The sequence below is a fragment of the Phaenicophaeus curvirostris genome, chromosome 5, assembly GCF_032191515.1.
Source record: "Phaenicophaeus curvirostris isolate KB17595 chromosome 5, BPBGC_Pcur_1.0, whole genome shotgun sequence".
Classification (NCBI taxonomy): domain Eukaryota; kingdom Metazoa; phylum Chordata; class Aves; order Cuculiformes; family Cuculidae; genus Phaenicophaeus; species Phaenicophaeus curvirostris.
In genome coordinates, this window is record NC_091396.1 from 192936 (window position 1) to 204011 (window position 11076).

At 68.4% G+C, this 11076-nt stretch overlaps 1 protein-coding gene across 1 annotated transcript; it reads left to right on the forward strand.

Moving 5' to 3' along the window:
- The first annotated feature begins 15 nt into the window (after positions 1 to 15).
- Positions 16 to 10575, forward strand: TNKS1BP1 (tankyrase 1 binding protein 1). Its single transcript, XM_069857057.1, is given in 15 exon segments — positions 16 to 164; positions 727 to 796; positions 1422 to 1547; positions 1702 to 2278; positions 2886 to 2958; positions 3373 to 4491; positions 4873 to 5778; positions 5867 to 6254; positions 6257 to 6554; positions 6934 to 7800; positions 8174 to 8321; positions 8748 to 8868; positions 8937 to 9052; positions 9446 to 9615; positions 9944 to 10575. Coding segments are annotated over 13 exon segments (4929 nt in total). The 5' UTR covers positions 16 to 164; positions 727 to 796; positions 1422 to 1462; the 3' UTR covers positions 10005 to 10575.
- Positions 10576 to 11076: the final 501 nt, after the last annotated feature.

Consider the following 11076-nt stretch of genomic DNA (forward strand, 5'->3'; position numbering starts at 1 on the left):
AGGGCGGGGGCGTGTCGGGGCGCGGCGGAGGGTGAGCGGGGGTCGCGGCGGGGATCCCCGGGGCTCGGGCCCGTTGTGCCCGCAGGGACCGAAGCCGCGGGGAACCCCCTGCGGGCACAACGCGCCCGGGAGCCTTAAATCGGACTGGGGGCTTCGTTGCCACGGTAATAGGGCTAGGCCTCGTCCCGGCCGGCTACGCGAGCGCAGGCTTTGGGGGGAGCAGTAGGCCGCGGGGGGGGGGACGACAAAGGGGGGAAGGGAGGGAGGGGGAGGGAACGGGGGAAAAGGGGGAGCTGGGGGGCAGGAGGGGGGACGGGGGGAACAGGAGGGAGCAGGGAGGGGGAAGAAAGGAGTAGAATGTGGGGACAAAGAGGGGTGAGGGGGCAGGAGGGAGAGGGGAGGATGGAGGTGATGGGAGGGAGCAGGGAGGGAGAGGGGACGAGGGGAGAAGGAAAGAGGGACCTGGGGGGGCGGGGGAGAAGATGGGGGAAGATGGGAGGGTGAAAGGTGGGACGGGAGGGAGCGGAGAGGGGAACGAGGGGGGCGTGGGGGACGGGAGAGAGGGGGGAATAGGAGGAGATACGGGATGGGGGAGAACGGGAGAGAGAGGTAGGCAGGAGGAGAGAGGGGACAGGAGGGCAGAGGGAGGGTGACAGAGGGAATGGGAGGGGTGGTGGAGGGCAGGGCCAGGAGGAGGCACGGAGCGGGTTTTTCCTGTCCCCGCAGCCCCGGTGACTCACGGCAGCCTCCCCCGCCCTCAGCCGTGTCCCCCAGCCATGGCGGTGCTGGGGGCAAGGTGAGCAGGGACCGGGGGGGGGGCTGGCAGGGCCTGGGGGGGCTGTCACCGGCCAAAGGGGCTACAGGGAGGAGCTGGGGGCTGGCGGTGGCCAAAGGAGCTGGTATGGCTACTGGGGGGAACTGGGGGCGGGCAGCGGCCAAAGGGGCTGATGTGGCTGCTGAAGTGAGCTGGGGGCTCACACTGGCCAGAGGGGCTGCTGTGGCCACTGGGGTTAGCTGGGGGCTGGCAGGGCCCGGGCAAGGAGCTGACATCGGCTGAAGGGGCTGATGTGGCCGCCAGGGCAAGCTGGGGGCTGGCAAGGCCTGGGTGAGGGGCTGGCACCAGCCAAAGGGGGTGATGTGGCTACTGGGTTGAGCTGCGGCTGGTACCGGGGGGTCTATAGGGCTGGGGCAGCTGTGGTGGTGAGCGTGGGCGGGAGCGGGAAGGGAGCGGCAGCGGTTTGGCACACGTTCCGGCACGGGCGTGAGGGTTCGGCACAGGGCCGGGAGCTTGGGGCCACCGGGAAGGACCTGGGGCCAAGGCCCGGGCGTGCCCTGCAGCGCCGGCACCACCTGGAATTACTGAAGCTCCCCAGAACGCTGACGCTGCCCGTAACGCTTCTCCCCGTTTCCTCTCTCCGCAGGAGCTGACGCCGTGCTGCACCCGCTGACCCCCGGCCTCGCCATGGCCTCGCAGCCGCAGCCGCTGTGCCCCGCTGTGCCCCGCGCCGCTGGCGGAGCCGCGCTGGCAGCCGGCAGCCCCGAGAAAGGTCAGTTCCCTGGAAAAAACGGGCCTGGGGGGTCTGGCAATGGGAAAGTGCCGCCGGGATGCCAGGCTGGTGCCCGGGACACACTCTCAGCCCGCCCCGGCGCTCTGTGTGCCGCTCCAACACGGTGTTTCCCCTCTCCTCGCTTCTCCTGCAGGCGCCACTCGCCCCAAGCCGCCCCTCCGGCCCAAGCCCCATGTGCTGCCGAAGCCGGCCCTGCCCGCCAAGCCCTCGGTGCCGCCGGCATCGCGGCGCCCGGAGCTGCCCTCGGCCGAGAAGCTGAACCGCCTGGCCGGGCCCCAGCCCTACGGCGCGGGGGGAGCCCTTGGCCGCCCCCTCCTCGCCCCCAAAATGCCCGAGACCCCTAACGGGAAGGGGCTGACGTCCCCGCTGGTGGCCGTGATGGAACCGGCATCGCCACCCACCCCAGCGACTCCCTTGCGCAAGGGCCCGGCTCCCTTCAAGGTGACGCCGGTGCCTGTGGCAGCCAAACCAGAGCGATTTCCCGGCACCACCGTGGAGGAGATCCTGGCCAAAATGGACAGCAGGGAGAGCCCAGGGAGCCCGGACCGAGCGCGGCGCTCGCCCTTCTGTGCTGAACCCTCCTCCCGCTTCGGCTCCAAGGCCTTTGCGGCATTCCGGAGGCAGCCCAGCAGCGAGCCGGAGTCATTCCCTGCTGGAGAAGCCCACCGCCCTGCGGTGGGTGAGGATGGATGCCCTGTTGCTGAGACGAGGTGAGGGGCTGTGGGGACGGAAGAGGATGTTGCTCCAAATGGGAATAACGGAGCTGAGGTCCGTGGGAATGCCGGGGCGGCCACTGCAGCGCCGGGTGGTTCGTCCTGGCCACAGGAACCGGTTGAGGAGCCTGCGGCCCCTGAGGGCCGGGACGTGAGCCAGCCGCCATGCTCTGCTGCTGCTCGCCCTGCGGCCGGGAATAGCGGCGTGGGGGTCTCTCCCTCAGGGAAACGCTCCCATTTTCTTAACCTGCCAGTTTTTCCCTCTGTAATGGATCTGTGGCGCTCCTGGCCACTGGATGCCCTGGGTCAGAGCCGGGAGTGTGAGCTGGGGGCTGCTTTAAACCAGGGAGTAAAAAACTCGCTCTCCAAAGGGCGGAAAGCTTTCCGGAAGTGGGATCGCAGCTGGTTTGGCTCCTTCCCGATGTGGTCACAGCCTCATTGGTGGCTCGTGCGCGGCTGCGGTGACAGAAGGGCCACTTGTGGTTCAACGAGCCCACCCCGTGGGCAGCGCTGGTGGTTTGGGGCTGAGTGGAGCCTGGGCAGGTGCCAGAATTGGGAAGCGTGTGGTGGGAATTGACCCTTCTTTCCGCTTTCTCCCCGGCAGTGGCTCCCCCCGAGCCGGCCCGAGCTGTGCCGGGGATCCCCGTGGATGCTGGAGGCCGCCGTCCCCCCCTGACGTGAGTTCTGGCTGCGCCGTCCCGCGCCGCGGTGGCTCCGCTCCTGGGCTCTCTCCTTCGGGGCTCTCCTGTCTCCTCCGGGGCTCCCTCTCGGCGCGGTGCGTCTCTCTCCGTTCTCCGTGGGGCGGCGGCCTGTGGGAATCGGGACGTGAATCGGGAGCGGGGGACGCGTGCCGGGGCACGGGACATGGCAGGATGGCGGGGGTCCGGGCTAGGAGTGCCCCGCTTCCTCCTCTCAGTTCCTCTTCTCCGTCTGTGCTGGTGCTGCCGGAGGGTGGGCGCTGGCTGGGGTCGTGGGGGGCCTGGGTTTCGGAGGGGGTGTGGCGGGAGGGACCCTCACCGGAGCGGGGCCGCGGTGTGGGAGTGTCACCGGTGGTTCCGCACAAGTGACAGGATCCCCGGCTCTTTCTGCAGCTCTCCTCGCTCCAGCCGGCTGCCCTCGGACCCCCTGGCTCCCCACGGGTCCCCTTCCAGCCCACTGAACCCCCTGCCCCGGCCCCCGGCTCTCCCGAAGCCCCCCTGGTGCTCTGGGACCCCGGATCCCCCACTCTGGCCCCTGGCTCCCCCAAATCCCCGGCTCTGCCACCGGCCGCCCTCTCAGCTCCCTCCATCCCAGCCCCGGGTGCTCCCTCTTCCCCCTCCTCCTCCTCCCGGCTGGGCACTTCTCGGTCTCCTGGGTCTCCCCATGTCCCCGGAGAGGGGTCCCCAGACTCTGCCAGCCCCCCTGACACCCCCGTGCCCCCCTGTGCTGCTGGTCCCCCCGGCTCTCCCGAGGCAGCTGAGTGCCCCGGACCCCCCAGTCCCCTGCCAGAGTCCCCTGCTAAGGCTGCTGGCCCCCCCGGCTCCCCAGAGCCCCCCAAACCCCCCGAGGGGCCTGGTTCCAGCCCCGCTGACAGGGATCGGGGGCTCCAGCCTGCCTTGGAGCAGGGGTCCTGGCCCCTGGGCGCGGGGCAGGAGCCGGGGAGCTTGCTGAACACCCAGCCCATGGAGCCCCCGGAGTCCGTCTGGAGCCCCTCTCGGTCCCCGGAGCCGCCGTTCCCCTTGCAGCGGGCGCAGTGGGCAGTGTCCCACCCCAGGCCCCCCATCCCAGAGGCGGCCAGCTTGGGGGTCTCCGCAGAGGGCGAGGTGGCCAGGGGGGATCTGGACCCCTGTGCCCCACGCTCGTGCCGGGACAGTGAAGCCGAAGGGCCCGGCAGCCGCGGAGCAGAGGGGGCTGCGTGTCCGGGGGGGCCCGTGGCGCAGCCGGAGGAGGAGGAAGGGGAAGCAGAGCGGGATGGCAGCGTTCCCAACTCCCCTCTCGGTGTGGCGGAGCCCGGCTGGGACCCGACCGAGCCTGAGATCCCGGCGGCTCTGGACCCTCTGGATGTGGCCAGCACACCCGGCTCGACCTGGGTGCCGGCGGGTGACTCTCCCGGGGGGCCGGGCCCGGCCGAAGGCTCCTCGGACCCGCACGCCGACCCGGGCTGGCTGGCGGACCTGCTGGCGTCGCCCGGGGCCCGTGCTGCGCAGCGCGGCTCCCCTGAGGGGCCGGAGGTGAGGGGCCACGCGGCCAGTGTGGGGCTGGGGTCCTGCCGAGGGGCTGCAGGGTGTGAGGGGGGTGGGTGGCAGCCGAGTGGGGACGTCCCATGCCAGCAGGGAGTGCTGGGCTGTACCAGCCACGGAGCCTCGGCCCGTAAGCCAGGGCACACGGCCGTTGTCTGGTGCCTGCTGGCCAGTCTGGAGCCACGGGATCGGCCGGGAAGGGCTCGGCACGTGCGGGGGCTGGGAGGGCTCTGTGGGGTGGGGAGGTCATGCTGTAGGATCTGTGCTGTGCCCCAAGCATCTGAGGATGCTTCCCCCTCTCTTCCCCTCTCCGGCTCCTCAGTGCTGCGGGTGCTGGTGCCGCGACCCCTCTGACCCCTCTCTCCCCACCAGGGCCTGCTGGGCTGGTCACGGAAGGACCTGCGCAGCGAATTCGGTGTCGGCAGCCCTCGCTGTGCTGGCACCTTCGACTGGACCCAAGATGCGGGCAGGGATTGTGGCTGGGCTGCCCAGATGGAGCAGAACCGGGAATTCGTGACCAAGTCCAGCTGGGACGGTGACCGGGACCGGCAGGACAGACCCTTCGGTGCAGCCAGCCGGGACTGGGGCAGCAGCGACCGAGGGACAGAGGGGATCGGGGAAGTGCAGCCGGGCTGTGGCGACTGGTCTGGATCCCACGGTGGTGCAGAAAGCTGCTCGCAAGATCCAGGCTTTGGGGCTGGCAAAGGCAGGTGGAGCACAGGCTACAGCCTAGCGGGCGAGATCGGCTCCAGGAAGGCTGCCAGCAGCGGCGGCTACGGCACGGGACACGGCCGGCAGCAGGACCAGGAGCCAAGCTGGGCCAGCGGCTACGGCACTGGAGATGTGGAGGCAGGGGACAGGGAGCTCACCCCGGACCGGGCCAGCGAGTACAGCAGCAGCGATGCCGAGACCAGGGGCAAGGATTTGACGCTGGGCTGGGCTGGCAGATCCAGCACCAGGGACATGGGGAGCCAGGACCGAGAATTCAGCCCCAGCCGACCGGCCCAGGATAGCAAGCGCCGCGCCAAGGACATGGAGAGCCAGGACCGGGAATTCAGCCCCAGCCGGCCGGCCTGGAATAGCGAGCGCTGCAGCAGGGACGTGGAGAGCCAGGACCGGGAATTCAGCCCCAGTCGACTGGCCTGGGATAGCAGATACAGCGCTGAGGACACAGGGACTCAGGGCCAGGAGTTCAGCCCTGGCAGAGCAGCCTGGCCCAGCGAGCACAGCACCAGGGACACGGAGAGCCAGGAGAGCGGGTTCGGAGCCAACAGACGCGTCTGGGATGATAAATACAGCATGAGGGACATGGAGAGCCAGGGACCGGGAATTCAGCTCCAGCAGGGATATGGAGCACCAGAACCAGGAGTTCAGTCTCCACAGACCAGCCTGGGCCAGCAACAGGGATGTGGAGAGCCAGGAGAGTGTGTTTGGATCTAAGAGACCTGTCTGGGATAACCAGTACAGCACAAGGGACGTGGAGAGCCAGGAGCAGGGATTCAGCCCCCACCACTCAGCCTGGGATGGCAAATACAGTGCCGGGGACACGGAGAGCCACGATCAGGAGTTCAGCCACTGCCACCCGGCCTGGAGTGATGAGCACAGTGCCAGGGATACGGAGAGCCAGGACCGGGAATTCAGCCCCAGCCGGCCAGCCCGGGACAGTGAATGCTGTGCCAGGGACACAGAGAGCCAGGAGAGCGGGTTCGGAACCAACAGACTCATCTGGGATGATGCGTATAGAATGAGGGACATGGGACTCGGGACCAGGAATTTGGCTCCAGCTGTTCAGCCTGGCACGATGAGCACAGCACCAGGGACACAGAGAGACAGGACCGGGAATTTGGCCCCAGCAAACCAGCCCGGGGTAGCGAGCGCCACAGCAGGGACATGGAGAGCCAGGACTGGGAATTCAGTCCCAGCAAACCGGCCCGGGATAGTGAGCGCCACAGCAGGGACATGGAGAGCCAGGACTGGGAATTCAGTCCCAGCAAACCGGCCCGGGATAGTGACGCGCCACAGCAGGGACGTGGAGAGCTGGGACCAGGAATTTAGCCCCAGCTGTGCAGCTGAGGCCAGTGAATGCAGCATGAGGGACATGGAGAGCCAGGACCAGGATTCAGTCCCCACAGATCAGTCTGGAATGACGAGCACAACAGCAGGGATGTGGAGAGCCAGGAGAGCGGGTTCGGAGCTAGCAGAGCGGTCTGGAATGATGAGCACAGAATGAGGGACATGGGGATGCGGGACCAGGAATCCAGCCCCATCAGAATACCCTGGGACAGTAAGCACAATGCCAAGGACACAGAGAGCCAGGAGAGCGTGTTCGGAGCCAACAGACCCGTCTGGGATGACAGATACAGAATGAGGGACACGGAGAGCCAGGACTGGGAATTCAGCTCCAGCAGGGACACGGAGCACCAGGACCAGGAGTTCAGTCCTCACAGACCAGCCTGGCCCAGCAACAGGGATGTGGAGAGCCAGGAGAGTGTGTTTGGAGCCAACAGACCTGTCTGGGGTAACCAGTACAGCACAAGGGACATGGAGAGCCAGGAGCAGGAATTTGGCTTCAGCAGGGACACAGAGAGCCAGGACAGGGAATTCAGCCCTGAAGGGACACGGAGAGCAGGAGCGGGAATTCAGCCCCAGCAGGGACACGGGGAGCCAGGACAGGGAATTCAGCCCCAGCAGGGACACAGGGAGCCAGGAGCGGGAATTTGTCCCCAGCAAGGACACGGGGAGCCAGGAGCGGGAATTTGGTCCTGTCTGGCTGAACCGGGCTAGTGAGCGTGGCGCTGCCCGTACTGAGCTGGTGGAAGCGTTTGCCAGTGGAAATGATGCTGGCCCCTCTGCCCCTGATCCCGTGTCCCCGGGTCCCGGCTGGGGCAGCAGTGCCACCGAGAGCAAGGACGGGGCAGAAGGGCTCGGAGGAGCCGAGTGCCACAACCAGTTTGATGTTACTGGGACACAGCAGGCGCCGGGTCCCTCCTGCACCAGAGCGTTTGCAGATGCTGGTGGGACGAAGGAAGAGCTGCCAGAGCTGCTGGGAGACGGGCACAGGCGTCTCTCCTTCGGCTGTGCGGGCACTGGTGATGCCGGTGTGGGCCAGCTGGCTGGGGATGAGGGTCTGGGCAGCGCCGGGTACCGGGACACGGCGATGTCAGAGCCAGACTGGAGCGCGGAGCTGCCGTGCGATGCTGAGACCAAGCGCCACGAGTGGGCCAGCGCGATCGGTGCCCCCAGCCAGGACCTTGGCAGCAGGGAGCCGAGCTCGGGAGGCGATGCCAGTGCCGTGGATGGGTAAGGATGGTGCTGGTGGTCCCAGGGAGGGGTCTGTTCCCTCGGGTGCCATCCCGCAGGGCTTTCCAATGCCGTGGGCCCCATGCTGGCGTCCTGCTGTGCCTCGCAGCTGGAGTTGTGCTGCCTCTGGGCACCTGAGCTCTTCTTCCCCGCGGTTCCTGTGTGGCCTCCAGTGCCACAAGTGGAGCAGGAACTTCCCGAGGAGCTGGGGTTTTGCCTTGTCCCTAGGGGTCTCGGGATGGTGTGTGGTGTTCCACAGGCCTCCCCATGCCTCAGTTTCCCCTGGAGGTGCTGGTGGGGTGGCACTGGGGGCTTGGAAAAGGGTTACGTTTGCTGCAGCTGGGGGAACTGGGGTCTCCTTTCCCCCGTGTAGGAGCCCCTGCCCTTCGGACCCCAGCCCCACTGACGAGGACAGGGACCCCTCGGCACTGGACACGGGGAGCCCAGGACCCCCCTCAGACCATCCCGATGGGAAGAGACCTCCAGGCTGGGAGGGGGAGCAGGAATTTGCCTTCCTAGAGGTGAGTGGGGAGGGGGCCGTGCTCACCCTATTGTGGGGCCCTGGGGGCCCAGATGGGGGCTTCACCCCTTGCCCCAGCTTCCCCCAGGGACACGGTGTGGGTTTGGGGACCCGTGTGCTCTTGAGGGGATCCCTGGGTGGGTGGGTGCATGGGGGGTCCCTGGGCACTCTGGCTGGGTGGGTGGGAGGAGGGGTCTCGGGGCTCTTGGGGGATCCCTCTGTGTGTTGGGTGGAGGTCCCTGGGTCCTTGGGGGCGCAAGTTGTGTGGTTGAGGGTCCCGGGATGTGGTTCGCAGTCCTATGCCCCACTCTTCAGACCCTCTGAGGTGCGGAGGGACATGATTTAGTGTTGGATAAGAATGGTTGGACTTGATGATCCGATGGGTCTTTTCCAACCTGTGATTCTATGATTCTCTTGGTCCCTGCAGGCTGTGGAGCTGCTGGACGTGGGCGCGTGCCGCAGCAAAGCCGTGCTGGGCCGCCAGCGCCGTCACCGTGCCCCGTCCCTGCGCCCCGACGACACCTCCTGGGCCTTCTGCCACGGCTCCGGTGAGTCCCGCGCCCCTGGGGGTCCCGACACCCCCTCGAGCGTCCCGCTGACCCCTCTCCTCCCTCAGAGTCACCCCTGGTGGCCAATGATGAGGAGCCCCGCGGCCGGCGCCCGCGCGCAGCACCTGCCAGCAAGAGCCCCAGGGTCCCGCTCTTCCCCAGCCTCAGCGCCGCCGCCATCAAGGTGGGACCTCCTCCCTGCCTCAGTTTCCCCGTGTCGGCGGGGGTCCTGGGGCTCCCCCTGCTGCTGGGGGGGGTCCCTGGGTGTCCATGTGCTCTTGGAGGGGGATGCTGGGCACACTGGGCGAGTGGGGTGGGGGTCTTGGGGAACATGGGGCGTGCTGTGTGGATGGGTGGGGGTCTTGGGTTGTGCTGGGTGAGGGGGGAGGGAGGGCATCCCGGGGGTCCCTGTGTTGTTGGGAGGGGTTGTTGTATGGGCTCCCCATACAGCCATGAATCCTGGGATTGGGGAGGTGAAACTGAGGCAGGGAGGGAGTTGGGGGTTGGGGAGGGGGCAGTGGGAGGATTTGGGGAGGGGGCCGAGCCTCGGTGCCGCCTGAGCCCCCTCTGCGCGCAGGCCAAGCTGCGGGGCCGGAACCGCTCGTCGGAGGAGGGGGCAGCGGCAGGAGGGGACAGCAGGGCCACCCCCCCCAAGGACCCCCACGTGCAGCGCTCCAAGTCCTGCCGGACCCCCGGCTGCAGCGGGAGGGGTCCCCCCCTGCCCCCCCGGCCCGAGAGACCCCCGGCGTGAGTGGGGCAGCAGGGCTGGGATTGGGGTCTGGGGGGTCTGGAATTTGGGGAGCAGCGGGGCTGGGATTGGGGTCTGGGGCGGCTGGGATTTGGGGGGCAGTGGGACCCTCTCATGGGGTGGGGACCAGGGCTCTGGGTGATGAGGGGAGGGCTGGGGGGTGCTGGGGGACAGCAGGGGGTGGGAAATGGGGCTCTGGGTGGGATTGGGGGGTGTGGGGCTGGGGTCGGGGTGCTGGGGGGCAGCAGGGCTGGGATCAGGGGGCGCGGGGCTGGGGTTTGGGGTTCTGGGGTTGGGGGTCTGTGCCCCACGTCGCGGTGCCCGCAGGCCGGAGGCGCCCCCCCCACACTGGCTGCAGGCGCTGAAGCTGAGGAAGAAGAAGCCGTGAGCGAGTGAGGGGGACACTCGGGGGGCAGGCCCGGCCCCCCTGTGCCCCCCAGCACCCTCGGCTGCGGAGACCCCTCCCCACATCCCCTCTGCGTACAGGGGGGACAGGGGGGACAGACCCTGTGCCCCCCAGGTCAGTGGGTCCCCCCCACGTCCCCTCTGTGTCCGGGGAGGCACATGGGATGGATCCTGCCCCCCCTGTGCTCCCTCCGCGCCTGGAGCTGTGGGTCCTGCTCCCCACATCCCGCACAGGGGGGGCTGTGGGTTGGGGTTGAGGGGGGGCCGTGTCCCCCGTTCCGCAGTCCCTCACCCCGTCCCTGCTCCGGTGCTGCCGGACGCCTCGCGGGACGCCCCGTCTATGCACTTTGTACCTGCTCGCAGGGGCCCCGGCCCCCACCCTGTACTCTGGGATGGGGGGAGGCAGGGACCCCCCCTCGCCCCCCTCCCCACATCCCGGGCTGGGGGGCGGCAGGGAGCCCCCTCTTTTCCCCGTCCCTACTCCTGCCCGCCCCCCCGGCAGCCCCCGGTCAGGATTTGGTGCCACTTCCACAATAAACAGCGTTGGTTGGGGTGGGGGAACCGTGTTCTCTTCTCGGCGTGCGTGGGGCAGGGGAGGATTGGGGGGCAGAGGCTGCTGTGGGGCTGGGGGGGACATCCATGTGGGGCAGGGGGAGAGGACGGTGTGGGGCGAGAGGCGGGATGCTGGTGTGGGGGCTGCTGTGGGGCAGAGGGGTCGCTGCGGGGGGGGATTCTGGTGTGGGGCTGGGGGTGGAGACCGATGTGGGGCAGAGAGAGACGATGTGGGGCGGGGGGGAAGCTGGCGTGGGCCCTGCCAGCAGGAGGAGCTGCTGCTCATGCGTGTGAACACGCCTCTGTCCCTGCGGAGCACACGCGTGTGAGCCCTCCTCCACCCTCTGAGCACACGCGTGTGAACCCACCTCTGTGCCCTCTGAGCACACGCGTGTGAACCTGCCTCTGTGCCCTCTGAGCACACGCATGTGCTCGTCACTGTCCTTGCTGAGCACATGTATGTGACCCCAGCTGTCCCCGCGAGCACACGCGTGTGCACCCGC